Raw genomic sequence first — 14451 nt, 5'->3', positions numbered from 1 at the left:
GATATGTTCCCTCAGCGTTGAATGTATCTGAAATTAGACCAAGCATCTGTCAGGCTCGGACAAGGGGAAAGTGTATTGCAAAATGGCCTTTAGAAAACACGCCCAGAACGATGAGAAATTGAAACCTATATGATGTCTGTTTATGTACAGCTTTAATAGAAAAGAAATCCTAATCTAGAATATCAAAATACCGTATTCGTATAAACGTATGAGAGCACCTAATAGAAAAGTAAAAAGTGTAAAACAAACTTTTTTTTGGAAATTAAATATCCTAAAAAAGTTGGTTTATTAAAAAAAAAAACAAACCCAAACAAACAGGAATTTGTGTGCTGGAAAAAAAGAGGACTACATCTCCCCTCGTCTACGAGTTTTTGCTGCAACAGCTCTACCTTCCTCCTCCTCCTCTTCCTCCTCATAGTTTTCTTCATGAGCTGCTTTCTGGTTGTTCTCTTCTTGCATTTCTTGCTCTTGATCTGCCCCTCCATTATTCTTTTCGTCTGCCTGATTGGCAAGTAAACAAACAAATAGATTCAGTGCAATTGCCAGTTTCCTTACAGTTGATTTTGAAGCAATGAGATGAAGTTAAGGAAGAACAACTGTCAGCTGGAGCTGTTAGAGCTGAGGGACAGGAGCAGGAAAAGATTTCCAAAGACCTCGAGGCAGCAAGAATGGATGCGGGGGCAGAAGGATGAGAAAAAGGAAGTTGGGACAGCGTGAAATTTTAAGGTCGATGACCTAGAGCAAGGTACATTATTATGTAATGTCACTGGGACATGATCACAGCTACGTTAAGTGTTTCATCATGTCACTGAGTTTGTGGGTTTACACAGTACTTACATTTTCATCATTTTCACCATATGGCTCTTCAGCATTGCGTTCCAGTTCCCGTTTCTTCTCTTCAGTCAAATCTTCCTGGATCTACAAAGCACAGAGAAGTTCTGTATATTTTAATGTCCCTTTAAAAAAGTAGCCTGTGGCATAAATGTACACATTTTCACACTTCTACAGAATGAGGATTCGAAACAAAGGGAGGAGAGGGCATGGGGAGGTTAAAGGAGGGAAAAACAAAACCACCCAACAATCGGGAAACTCACTTCCTCTGGGAGCATCTTTAACTTTTAACTACAGTTTTCATAGACCTTCTCATCATCAATTAACACATTCAGATTTCCATTCCATATTTTAACTTTACATATTTATTATTTTCTCCTTGTCCTTCATAGTGAGAGTGTCATCACATGGCAAAGAGTCATTGCCAACATTTCCACCCCACTGTGGACTCCTAGAACTATTTCAGTTCCAATATGTGATGTAGGTATTTAAATGGTAACTTCGGCTGTGTTTTCCCAGCAGTTGAGTGATCCTTCTGCCAACTGCTCCTGGCAAGCCACAAAAGAGCAAGGGGGGATTGGGAGGGAAGAATAATCTCTTCCAACTCTACCCTTGAAGAGAGAGCAGGCCACGTTCATTCTGTTTGCCGGATGTTCAGATCTCGACCTATCACTTCTTTCTTTTACGTCTGCACTTTCCCTTGCTTCTGTGTCCTTTTACGGTTAGGTGCAAATCTGAAAGGGGCATGCTTGATTTTCTTCTGGAGAATGCTATTATGCACCTCTGCTCCAAATGGAAGCTGGGTAAGATGATTCCGTAAGGCTGCACAGCTCTCACCTGGCTGGGAAGCATTCACCACTCAGTGCTGCCACCTACCCCTGCCACAAAGAGCAAGGATGAGGCTGCTGGTGGAATTCCCTCCCTCCCTTCTCCTGAGCAGCAGCAGCTTTCCCAACCGTATCAGTGGCAGGAGAGTACATTTAGCAGTTGCTTCCAACAGGAGGCAAAGCTCTTGCAAAGAACTTCTTTGGGATTAGATATTGCTGCCAGCAGAAGGGCACCCATCAAACCTGGATGACTGTGAGGGATATATGGGATAGATGTGAACAACAGCAATGTGTAGGATTTGAGTCAACCTACTAAAGAAACTATTCCTGGTTACAGCACCTTAACTCTTTCTTGATTGCTCATTCAATCACTGCTCACTTTTTAATATTTCCAGTAAGCGCACTAGTCATAGCCCTTTATGAAACATGTATTAAATTACTTCCTGTAAGCCAAAGAGTAATTGCCAAAGGCCAACTATTCCCAGTTCCTAATGAGCTGGTTTGATTTAAGTAACTGTATTTGGAACTGGTGAACTCTAAGTGCATACCAGCTAATCTAGACAAAGTGGTCCCCATAAGGGAGTAACGAGTAGCTGTTTCTATTGCTTTTTGTAAATCACTATGTATAAAGTAGAAAATAGCAACTGATTAGGTATGTATTATATGTCTGTACAGCTTTTGCTAATGCATGCATAACAAGCATGCCATTCAACATACGAAGGAAAAAGTCCCTTCCCCTCCTTTTCTCCTCCAGTTCCAAGCAATGTGCTAACAGCTTACGGGCTATTTGACTCCATGAATAGTAGGGCCTTACGTAGCTTGGATTGCTTAGGAGGAGCACAAATAAATCAAAGTCAGAGCTAACAAGTAAGTAACTGGCCAAGGAAGCAGTTTGCCTCAAACAGCAGTGTGTGATTAGAGATGCAAAGCTAATGATGTTTTCAGTGACCTTCAGAGGGCTTGAGGTTTTCCAGAATTTTTCCTTGCATCACAAATGGCTTAATCTTTTCAATTATTACACAATTAATGCTGTGTTGCATGGAAGACTAATGGATTGCAGCATATAAGCACGAGTAACACAATATGTGTCCAGAAGTGGACAGCAGAGTAACAGCAAAGACTTCCTAGGTTTCATAAAGTCAGACAAAGTGATTTGCGTTCCTTCTGCAGTTATAAAAAATACCAATGTTGAATGTTAATGGAGATGTGCTTTGCTACCTGAGTCCATATGCCTTATGCCTGTTTTCTTACCTCCTCTTCTCCTTCTTCCTGGTATTGTTCATCCACATTATCTTCCTGCTGGTCAGGATTTCCTGCCATCTGCAGAAAGATCATGCAAGAATTCAGTTCTATGCACATGCCTACTAACTCAGGAGATTGAAGGTTAAAGCTTCTTGTTCTGGAACTAAAACTTTATATAAAGCTTAAGTAACAATAATATCATAAGAAGTTATAGTGCGTTCATTAGCATTAATGATAGCCTGGCTACATGATCTAGAACTGCCCTAAATTAAAAAATAGACAGCAGAATGATTATAATAAAAATCACTTCACAGAATAAAGCAAGACTTTCCATACTAAGTAGGAAGACAGTGAAATATTCACACCATTAAAGACCAATGACATAAAACTACAGATTATCTCTGCCTAAATTATAAACGTGGTTGAGATGCTTGGCATTCTCTGGAATGGCCATAGAGGGAAAGTGCCACTGCTGCTTGCCGCTGATTGAGAGTTGATGGCGTGGAAGTGGCATAGAAGGGATTTGTGGAAGGACACGAAGATCCTGTGAATGTGAAGACTGTTCTTGCAGGGGCTTGTGTGAAGGTAAATACAGAGGCCCTGAACTATGAGACTACAGAGCCTCACTGAGTGGCACCAGTGATGAAAGACATACCTGGTGTATCACCAGGAGTAATTCCACACTTTTACCTGCATATGTCATATCTGGCTTAAAAGAGATCTTTAAAAATCCAAAGTTCAGCTTTCTCTTGCCAAGCTGTGCTACACTGTCCTTAAACAGGACCTACAGATGCTTCCTTTCCCTTTACTGACCACTAGGTGCTCTTCCATTCCTGGATGTCCTTGTTTCTGACTGGTTTGCTTGTTCTTGTCATCTTCATCTGGTAGATTTTCTTCTCTCTCTTGCTCAGCTTCCTCAAATTCATCTTCTCCCTGATTGTTGGGGTCATCAGCAGGATTCACATCTTCCACGGCCGCCTTCTGTAATTTTCAGAAGTGCATGTTAAATACATATTTTTATCTCACAGTCAAATTCCATTTCATTTGAAAGCTACCCTAGCGTGTGCTATGTTAGAGCCAACTCCATACCCACTGAAACCAGCTGGAATCTCTCTACAGGCATCGGGGTTTGCTAGATGAAACCCTACCCAATACAGAAGTGTCAGTTCCTGAAAGAAAAAGTACTCCAGCAGGGAACACAGACAGAACTGCAGTATGGGTATCTGTCTGCTAAAAACCACATTGAAGCTGATGACTTATTTCACACAGGCTGTTGAACTCCTTTTGTTTACTGACTATCTGACAACTGACAACGCCTGATAAGAGGAGGTGAAAAAAGATAAGAGCTTAAATGCTTATGGCTCAAAAGAGCTGATGTGATCTTTCAGTACCAGTCTGTCCTGCAGTATTGACCTTGTCTATGTTTATTATAAAACAAAACAACACTCACTTTACATCATATTTTGCCATTCAGAAAACAAGCATTTTCTTTCTGCTTATCATTCAGTAAAAGCATTTCTGGTATCTTTATAGCTGACAAGTTAAAGATCCTTTAGAAATATTTACTATACAACTTAATTTGCTGAGGGAGAGGGGAGTAAAGACGATGCGCTCGATGTTCCACAACACCAAGATGGAACTTTGGAGAAGACACAGGACTGAATCTCCTGCATCTAGATCTCTGTGCAGCCGATATCGCAGCTCTGTTCAGTGCTGAAGTACGCTCTCTTGCAAGATCTCACACTTCTGTGTTGACTCCAGCTGGTTTCAGCGGCTACTGAGTTGGCTCTTACCCTCTTAACTAATGTTAGTATGAAAAATACCATCACCGCTCTTTTTGACTGACCACCAATGAGTTATTCCTGTTTATTTTTTTGAATCCAAGTTTACCTGTTCAAGTCCCAGCTAAGTCCAAATCCTTTGTTCCACCTAAAGCACAGATCAAAGGAATGTAGAAAAGCAACTCGCTTCCAACAAGGAAACTTTTTTGATTCCTTCCTGAATCAGTAAGGACAACTTTAAATAGATCATAGAAGTAGTTTTAAACTGTCAAACTTGTCTTCTAGCAGACCTCCGGTTCATCTTATTCCTGTAACGTGCAATTATGTTAGATGAGACTCTGGGTTTTCACTTCAGTAACAACTGCAATCCATAGCATCTTAATTCATACTCACTGATTCATCAGCCTGCTGATTTTCTACTTGATGTTCTGGTTCTTGCTGCTCATTTGCATTATTTTGATCATCTTCTTCACCTTCATCCGGGTGCTGGTTGTCACGTTCATAAGCTGACAAATTTTTGATATTATTATTGTATTACAGCAGTTTCTAGTTAGCCCTTTTAAGAAAGGGTCTCCTATATACTAGCTTCCATACCTGCTTTTAGCAGTAGGCAGCCTTTACCTAAAGCGCTGACCTCAACAGATAATGCTAACAGAATTGTTCTACTGCTAGTAGGAAACCAATTCTGAAAGATTATCTCATTTGAAGAGATCAAACAAAATCATAGGCAAAGCCAAGAATGTAACCAAGATCCACAAAGCCCTATCCTAGTACCTCAATCAAAAGGACATTTTCCCTTTCAGGAATGTGGATATGATCTTTAGCAATACCCGTATTTCATGCAGTCAGTTCAGCCAGTGTTATTTAAGCCTCTGGTTTTAAATTGCAAGTTTATATTTCACTTGAATCCAAATTGGATATGAAATGAATATTAAAATCTCCCATGAAAGGCAGTACACAGAGAACCTGTGAACATGGTAGGGACATAAATTTATATCTTACCTCCTTCCTCCTCCTGAATCCCTTGCTCTTCTTCCCCTTGTACAATATCATGGTCCATGTTATCATAACGAGCCTGTTGGCTGAGAAATGAAATGCAAATACATCATTTCAGTTTCATAAAAGTGTGGTTTTGCTTAAATAAACAAACCCTCCTACTGCATCTCTGCCTCTCCCAGCTCCTGCCAGAATGGGTTCCAGTTTAGCTTTCGATTACCTAATATTTTCTCACATCACCTTTCCTGAAAAAAGGCATACTTCATAGAACAAAACCTTTTTTGTCCTACTATACTAACCTCTGTGCTTGTATTTCTCTATACGCCAATGGGATCTACCTTGTATTTTCAAAACTCCTAAACTAGTATATTCCATAATCAAATAACAAGTACAATGAACTGGAAGCAAAGAACCCCTCAGATAAAGGGTCTTAAAGATAGAGTACATGGATCAGTTATTTTGTGAACTAAGCAGTTTTAGCTTTCATCTTGAAAGGGGTTTACTTGTGTCGTTGTTCTTTCAGGACTGAACATTTTGACTATCAATTTGAATGGCTTTCTCATACCAAAATCCTTTCGGAACACAGGTCAAGTTAATAACTAATATTTCAATGTTTCAGCAAAGAAAATTCACTGGGCTTAAGAGTCCAAAAGAGAATTTTTTGTCTTTTGTCACTAACAATCTTAAACTGAGCAAAAGCATATGACAGGGAGGGCAAAAGGCATGTAGAAGGTACAATATCATGAATAGAACTGCATTTGCAGTAACTTTATGACACTAATAGGGTCTTGGTTTTGCCTGAAATCATGCTTTCATCTCTACAATGCAAATACTACCTGTTGCTCTTGTCTAGAAAGTCCTCATGGAATTACTTAAAAACAGCATCTCACATTTAAGAGGAACTTTAGCTTAGGTACCTTAATGCCTATCTGGTACTGGAGCTCCTCAGTACTACAAGATCACAATTGCTGCTTAGCAGAAAATAATTACTAATTTAAAGCAAGCTTTAAGGCAAGGGTCTTGTATGCCAGAAGCCTCTGACTTGCTCCAAGGATGTGCATGGTGAGGTGCACTCATTACTCCAGAGGCTTCCACAGTAAAAAGAAGGGAAAAAAAAAAAAAAGGGAAGGGGGAAAAAAAAAAAAAGCCCTGAACTAGCAATCAGATTTATCCTTGGAGAGAAGGAGATGAATTTAGTTTCTGGGCAATCTAGGTTTACAGCATTAAACCACCCTCTTTTCAGTGGTGGTATGGTGGAAACCATAAAATCCAGAGCACCGATCACGACAAACTCATGTAAAAGACTTTAACCTTAGCTGGTTTTTATAGAGTTTTTCTCCTTGTTCTGCCTGTTTCTGCAGCTGAAGCTCTTTTTCTTGAAGCTGTTGCTGCCGTAATAGCTGTCCTCGCAGTCTTTGCTGATGTAGTGATTCCTGATGTTCTCGTAGCTGATAGGCTTCCTCTGCTCTTTGGGCTGCAAGATGTTGCTGCTCTAGTTGTTGTTCATAAGCTGGCTTATGTCTTTTTATTACAGCTTTTGTTGATGTTATCTGTCAAAGTAACATGTTAGTCATAGATTAATCATAATTCCAATAGTCAGAAACAAGCATGCAGAAACCTGTGACAAGAGAGAACGTTATGCAGTTGCTGCATGCAATAGGCAGAATTACAGCAGTTATTTCAAGTTTTCCTGTCTCTGCTTAAAGTTTAATTATTTTTTTGACCACCGACTGGAAGTGTTGGTGTCTGTGGAGGAGATGGGGATTAAAGAGGAGATAATGGGCTAGGGGAGGCCAAGCTTTTCTCACACATCAATAATAATAATATCCCCCAACATAGTACCAGTAAAAGCAAGTTTTGATGGCTGACAATTGAGATAGTAAACATGCTCCCATTGATTTAACTGGTAATTTCAGTAGGGGCTGTTTCGAGCCTTAAATGAGTCACTGCACATTTTTTACAGCAAGCGGTAACTTAAATTAACTCCAGTTTCACAGCTTAACCTATTGCTGCTGTTTTAATCCACTGCACCTCTTCAACAATCGCTTCTCATCACGCTAGAGTTATAGAATTAATCTGCTAGGAGAGTAAGTGTTTACAGAGCCTAGGGTGAGATCAGTAAAATATATTTTCCACTGGAGATCCGATCTAGAATGTAAATCCAGGATTTGCTGGTTTTATTTAGAGCTGCGCAGAGCAAGACTTGCCATTGCTGCACGCTGATTTCCCCTGGCTATTTTAGTCGTGTTCATCTTGCAGTTAAAATTTCCCGTCAAACAACAGCGAACACTTAGATGGAAATGTGTTTACAGAAGGTAGGTGCATCTGACAAGGAAACACACTGCAATTTGCTAAGATGCATCCAATTAGTAAGGCAGGACGGCTCTCCATCAGAGCGCTAAGATAAATCTCATTCTCAGCTATCTTCTTCCCATCAGCTACCACAGGCCTCAAATTTAAAGTAGGAGATAGGATTCAACCTGACTGCTCTTTTTTTCCATCTGTTGCTTTTTATCAGCCGAATTAATGTTCGTTAAACTGCATTTGGCAAGCACTGTAGTATTTGTGTGCTGAAGTTGAGCCTGAATCCTATGCATCCAAGTGCTCTGAATCCCAAATTTTCTATAAATATGACAATTTTATCTAAAAAACAGTAAGTGCTCTGAATCCCAAGCTTTCTGTAAATATGACGCTGATTTTACCTAGAAATTAGCAAGTGCAGTACAGGGCCAGGAATGATAATAGATGCCTCCCTTTAAACATCAAATCTAATCAATTAGTAGAAAAGAAAAGAGCGCCATACCTCTGAATGAAGATGATCACCCAACATGTTGGTTTCTTCTTCTTTCTGTTCCTCTTTTTTCCACTCATGCTCTTCCGGTACTTGATCCTGTTCCTCTTCTAAGTGCTCAGGCTGACCTGCCTGCTCCATTTCTTCCTCTTCAAGTTCTTTTTTGCGTTCCTCTTCAACTTGATCAACACGTTGCTCATCATCCTCTCCAGCTTCTTGTTGCTCCTGAATATTTAGTTCTTTGGCATGCTGGCCTTCATTAGCCCTTCTTTGCAGATGAAAAGGCTCAGCTCTGTCGTCTTTTTCTTGGGTATTTATTTCTTCTCTCTCTTCTGGCTTCTCATTCTGAAAAACATACACAAGATTATGTGTGCACAAGATATTATGCATTTCATGTTTTCAAGAGAGCCAAGGACCAGATATGGATGCCTTTATGCCAGCTTGCAGCAGTGAAGCTGTCAGGAGAGCCAAATGCCTGCTTTGGAACAAGCTACCCCTCCTGCTAAATGGTATCGATACCTGATTCTTGGCTCTGCACAGCTATGCAAGGTAGTGTACAACTGCATCGTGAAGAAGTAGGTTAAGCCTCGTTTTATCTGAAGTAGAGCAAAAAATTATTACAATTCTGCCTCTACAAAGGAAGCTTTGTATTTTTACTTCCTATAGGTTCTTCTTTTACAAGAACTCTTGTAAAAAAAAAAAAACAAAACCCACAACTAATATTGTAACTTCTGGACTTTACCTACAACTTTGCCTTTTTTTGCTTTTTGACCACCAGATAGCGTGCCGATTTCAGATAAACCGCCTTTAAGTGTGCTCCTGAAACTTTATAAAACACGTGAAAAGACAATTTCTTCAGAACTTGTTAAAGCTTTTCTGTAACAAGCGACATCTAACATTTTAGAGACAACTTATTAAAAAAAATTAAGACTTTTAGCAACTTCTTAAAACAGCTTACATAAACCAGTTTTACAGCCACATGAGGTCATCATGAATATATTTTTCTACTACTCAGTAAGATTAAACTGTTAGTTACTACTTTGGTCAAGAACTGTCAAACATGTACAATTAAACACCCGCTTCTATTGGAACTTAAGCACATAAGCTAGCATTCTGCTGAATAAGAACCATTTCCTATAGCATCTGTAGCCAGTCAGTGCTTTATACCTCCTTATGCTCTTCAGTCGCAGCTTTGTGGTGTGTTGGGAGGTCACTGTGGGGAGACAGTGCTCGCACCTCCGGTTGCTCGTTTGGTTGTTCTAGCTTCTCAGGCTGTCGGAAGCTTGGCATTTTGTTGAGTGTGTCCTTCAACTGTTTGTATTCCTCCACCTGGGACTGAAGTCAACACATTAATTATAGTGTGTCCAAATCAATTTCTTAATAAAACGTAGTCACCTCGGAGTGAACTTGCTGGCCAGGCATATGGTAGAAAGACTCAATATTCACATCAGAGCAAATACCAGGGAGGAGAAGGGATGGGAGCTTTTAAAATTGGTTGTTTCCACGCACCAGATAGCATTGATTAATCACAATATTTTCAGCCAAAGTGCACATGCATACAAAGTATATTAGAAAAATCTCTGTAGGACAAAGATTTGTTTTATTCATGCCAAGCAGGAGAATTGTCAGAAGGGGATGATGCGGTTTTCTTGGCAGACTAAAGCGAGGGAAATCAAGAGCACCACAACTTCTCCTTTACTGGTAGAAAGAAGTGCAGTTCTTTCAGAAACAGTAACTTTGAAGTACACACACACATCATGAAAATGCCAAAACCTCAACATTTAGACAGGTGTTACACGAGACAACAGCCAACATACAGAACTGAGGAAAAGAAAGTCATAGTACACCTTTGGTGAAGAGAAAGAAAAAAGAGAGGGGGAAAAAAAAAAGAGAAAATATAAATTTCTAAAGTTTTCCTGAAATGCAACAGTAAAATGTTGTAATTTGATTTGCTGTTGAACTTTGTACAACATCAGGATACATTCAAAAATCTTTGAAGTCCAGTATGAGAATCCAGACTGGTTGGTACACCAGTCCCTGTCTATACAGCAGATGTACAGGAAAGCCTATCTCATCAAGTAAAATTTTTGAGATGGACAGGGTTTATAAAGGCTGACCAGCTGCATATACAAAAGGTGGTGCCCCACGAGAGGGCTTCTCTGTTGCTCCAGTGGAGGCAGTGGGTGTGTTTACTACCCATTTTGAAGTCAGAGGTGCATTTCATAATTCTTTTTAAAATTCAGGTTAAAAACTGGCTACAGTTTATGCTTGGTGACTGTGTAAGTCATTTTATGTGTTATGTGGTATCATAGCAATCAATAGTACAGCAGACAGCTGTGATGCATTGATGTACAATGCATAATACTCATATGAAACAATATCCACAGTGCTACAGATTGACATGATGCAATGCTTAACAGCTCCGAAGCCAGACGCACCTCGAAGCATCTTCAAAAGACTATGGCATCCGTTAAAAGAGACGGGCCTAAAAGCAAAGCAGAATGCACAGTAATTACTCTTGTCATTCCAGAGGGATACTTCTGCTTCCTGATTAACGGCTGGAGAGTCCAATAAGAAATTGTAGAGGAAAAAATAGTATTTACTTAACATAAGACTAATATGCAGGTCTCTGATTCCACCCCCCCACCACTCACTGCAGTGAGACTAATATACAAGGATATTTAAACAGTGCACGTCCAGATCAGAATTCAAGTGCTCCGTTCCGCTGCACGACTCACTAAGCTGAAAATTGTGATTCAAGGCCGTAGCCTAAAAGGTATTAATACTGATGGAAAGACAGGGTTTATAAAAATATATAATGAATCTGCCTGGCTGTTTGAGCTATGGAAAAGTACAAAGATTACAATGCCTTAAAGATTCAGGTCACAAATTCATTAGTGCAGTATTGACTACTGATATTTAATGTCTAGAATACACTTAGAAATAGAAGGGTCATTTATCGAGCTGTGTTTCTAAGCAAAAATCCCTTGTGAACTTTCTGTAGCTGTTTTGCAGGAGAAACTACGCAACTGTGCTAAATACCTTCTGTTCTGAAAGAATGTGCAAGACCCTTCTGTTGAAGGGAAAGGTTCTTCATCTGATAAATGCCACATTCTGATTGCAGATAGGCTTTGTGTGATGCAGGTTTTCTAGTTAAAGAACGGAATCAGAGCCAGGAGAAGTATATGGAGCTTCCCTTTGGATTTGGTGAACCTTAAATCAGGCCCTGCATCTGCCCTCATGGAATTTCAGATGTTAGCAAGTACATATCAAGCAGCTAACGTGGCCAGTGGGAGAAAAGCTTAAAATTAGCTGCCAGCATATTTTAGTACTGGAAATTAAGGTTCTTCATATACTTAGTCTATGAGGGACTTTCCTGGTCTTTCCCTGTTTTTTTTAATATCTACACATATTGACATGCACAACAAGCAGCACTGGGGGGAAAAAAAAAAAAGATCTAATGCTTTTAATGCTGCTAATGATTTTGTGGACCGTGCAAATACTTAAGTGAAGAAAATTAGTCAGGAATAAAAATAACTTCACACTGCCTCATTGCCTTTCCCTCTGATCTTTCACCAACAGTCTTCCTCTGCTCCAACATTACTCCTACTTTCAGATTCCCTGTGGCCTACACAGCTTGTACTGGCACAGCTGACTGAATGTGCAATAGTCTAGCAAAGTTTGTGCTTCACGGATAGTTCACTTGAAAATGACATTTAAGAAAGGTAATGCTGCTGCTTCTTTTTAACTAATTTGAGTTCTACCTGGAGTTTACATTCCTCCATATGTGCTCTACCTCTGTTGCACTGATGTATGCAGCCTTGGGGGAAGAAAGGATCGAGAGCAGCCCTGCCGAGAGGGACTTGGAGGTGCTGTTGGATGAAAAGATGGACATGAGCTGGCAATGTGTGCTGGCAGCCCAGAAGGCCAACCGTACTCTGCCCTGCATCAGGAGAAGCGTGGCCAGCAGGTCGAGAGAGGTAATTCTGCCCCTCTGCTCTAGTGAGACCTCACCTGGAGCCCTGCGTCCAGCTCTGGAGCCCTCAGCACCAGAAGGACATGGAAGTGTTGGAGCAGGGCCAGAGGAGGGCTACAAAAATGATCTGAGGGCTGGAGCACCTCTCCTGTGAGGACAGGCTGAGGGAGTTGGGCTTGTTCAGCCTGGAGAAGAGAAGGCTGCGGGGAGACCTGATTGCGGCCTTTCAGTACCTAAAGGGGGCCTATAGGAAAGATAGGGAAATTCTTTTTAGCTGGGCCAGCTGTGTCAGGACAAGGGGTAATGGTTTTAAACTAAACCAGGGTAGGTTTAGACTGGATATAAGGAAGAAGTTCTTTACAATGAGGGTGGTAAAACACTGGAACAGGTTGCCCAGAGAGGTGGAGGCCCCATCCCTGGGAACATTCCAGGCCAGGTTGGACGGGGCTGTGAGCAACCTGATCTGGTTAGTGGTGTCCCTGCTCCTGCAGGGGGGTTGGGCTGGGTGACCTCTAGGGGTCCCTTCCAACCCAAAACATTCTATGATTCTATGAGTCTATTATAAACCTTCCAGCCATACACAAAAAGAGACTTTACAGTATACCAGCATCCAGATCTTTATAATGATACATGTGAATGTCAGTGTGGGATGTTAAACTAATAGAAGTTCAGAGAAGACAGAGAAAGAAAGGTATTCAACAGCTCTCATGGAAGCAGAGATACTCTTCTTATCAGTAACACATGCACTCTTGGGCCTGTAATGCAGCTTTTTATTTTCGAACAGCCCTATGATTTGTTGCAGCTTCTTCTTAGAGCAACCCTTTAACTCATGCATTTCCCTGCAGCATGGTGCTAACTGCAAACTCCCCATGCGAAAGGCTACATGCATAACATTACGGTCAGCTGAACCAAGAGAAACAAGTTTTAGGAAGGTTAGAGCTAGCAGAAGCTGCTTTCCTTTCTGACCTGTGCAGCAGCTAGTGCACTCTTGTGGTCTTCCAATGTCACTACAAGCTGGTTGTGTTGGGAGAGTAAGTTCTTATGTTGTTGCTACACAAAAAGAAGAACATTACATGTTTCACATAGAGTTCATTCTAAAGGGAAATTAGGTAGCCTGGGGGATCTTGACCTAGGAAGATAGTTCAATTTATTTCAAAAAGAAAATCCTGAGTTGGAATGGCAGCATTTATTTATTTAACATGGAATGTATATTAAACACGCAGAGAAAGCAAGCATGCCAGGAAAGAAAATTTTGGAGGCCAGAATTTGGGTAACTAAAATAAAGTTAAAAGTTGGAGTAGATGTTGATGAACGTTTAAAAAAAAATAAATGTTTTCCAGCTCTATTTCAGCAAACTTAAGTTTGCCAAAACACAATTCTTAACTTGCAAGGTCAAATTTCCAAATCCAGTTTCTACACCAAATACTTCTCTTCCAATTCTTTTGGGTTGTTTTTTTTTTTTCAATTGAGGATGTACCTAAAGTGCAGGTGGCAAAAGAGATGCAGTTCAGCCATATTCCTTTCCTTTTCGCCACGTAACAGAAACTACAAGTCTTCAGCATAGTCCATTTCTGGCTTGTTAAAACTTGGGAAAATTTTTCTTTTTCCTAATGGTCTTGAAAGTTCTCAAAGCAAAGCCTACCTTGACATCTTGTAGCTGGGTGTGAATGTCTTGGTGAGCTTTTCTCAACTGTCTGTTCTCCTCCCGTAAGTTGTACAGGGATTCTGTTTAAAAGAAATTATATACAGAATTTAAACCCAGTCTGATTTATAATACTAGATTAAGCACCAAAATTAAGATTATAACACAAACTACAGAAAATCCTATACAATTGCTATAGTAAAAATGGATGAGAGTAATTGTATGGCTTCTTTATGTTACAACTCTCCCCAGCCTTATAAAAGCCTTAGATTTTTCAAGCAGAAAAGTGTAAAATTTGGTTATATTTTATATTAGTGCATCCAGTCTGCAACTGGAATTATGCATCACTGTTCATGCTGTGGACT

At 40.2% G+C, this 14451-nt stretch overlaps 1 protein-coding gene across 2 annotated transcripts in view; it reads right to left on the bottom strand.

Moving 5' to 3' along the window:
• Window positions 1-280: 280 nt before the first annotated feature.
• Window positions 281-14451, bottom strand: part of GOLIM4 (golgi integral membrane protein 4) — a 33194-nt gene continuing 19023 nt past the window's right edge. Inside the window, exons 6-16 of one of the 2 annotated variants that reach the window (XM_009645778.2) lie at window positions 14087-14169; window positions 13411-13494; window positions 9636-9803; window positions 8481-8813; window positions 6989-7227; window positions 5684-5763; window positions 5075-5187; window positions 3714-3881; window positions 2910-2978; window positions 838-918; window positions 281-501 (exon numbers count right to left, since the gene is read on the bottom strand). In XM_009645778.2, coding sequence (XP_009644073.1) covers window positions 346-501; window positions 838-918; window positions 2910-2978; window positions 3714-3881; window positions 5075-5187; window positions 5684-5763; window positions 6989-7227; window positions 8481-8813; window positions 9636-9803; window positions 13411-13494; window positions 14087-14169 — 1574 coding nt within the window. In that variant the 3' untranslated portion in view covers window positions 281-345. The remainder of the gene's footprint in view (window positions 502-837; window positions 919-2909; window positions 2979-3713; window positions 3882-5074; window positions 5188-5683; window positions 5764-6988; window positions 7228-8480; window positions 8814-9635; window positions 9804-13410; window positions 13495-14086; window positions 14170-14451) is intronic. The other variant, XM_035901179.1, reaches the window with a different exon arrangement.

Source organism: Egretta garzetta, unplaced genomic scaffold, assembly GCF_000687185.1.
Source record: "Egretta garzetta isolate BGI_Z169 unplaced genomic scaffold, ASM68718v1 scaffold638, whole genome shotgun sequence".
NCBI lineage: Eukaryota > Metazoa > Chordata > Aves > Pelecaniformes > Ardeidae > Egretta > Egretta garzetta.
The sequence above is the reverse complement of the archived record's forward strand: the minus strand, read 5'-3'. Positions and strand labels throughout refer to the sequence as shown.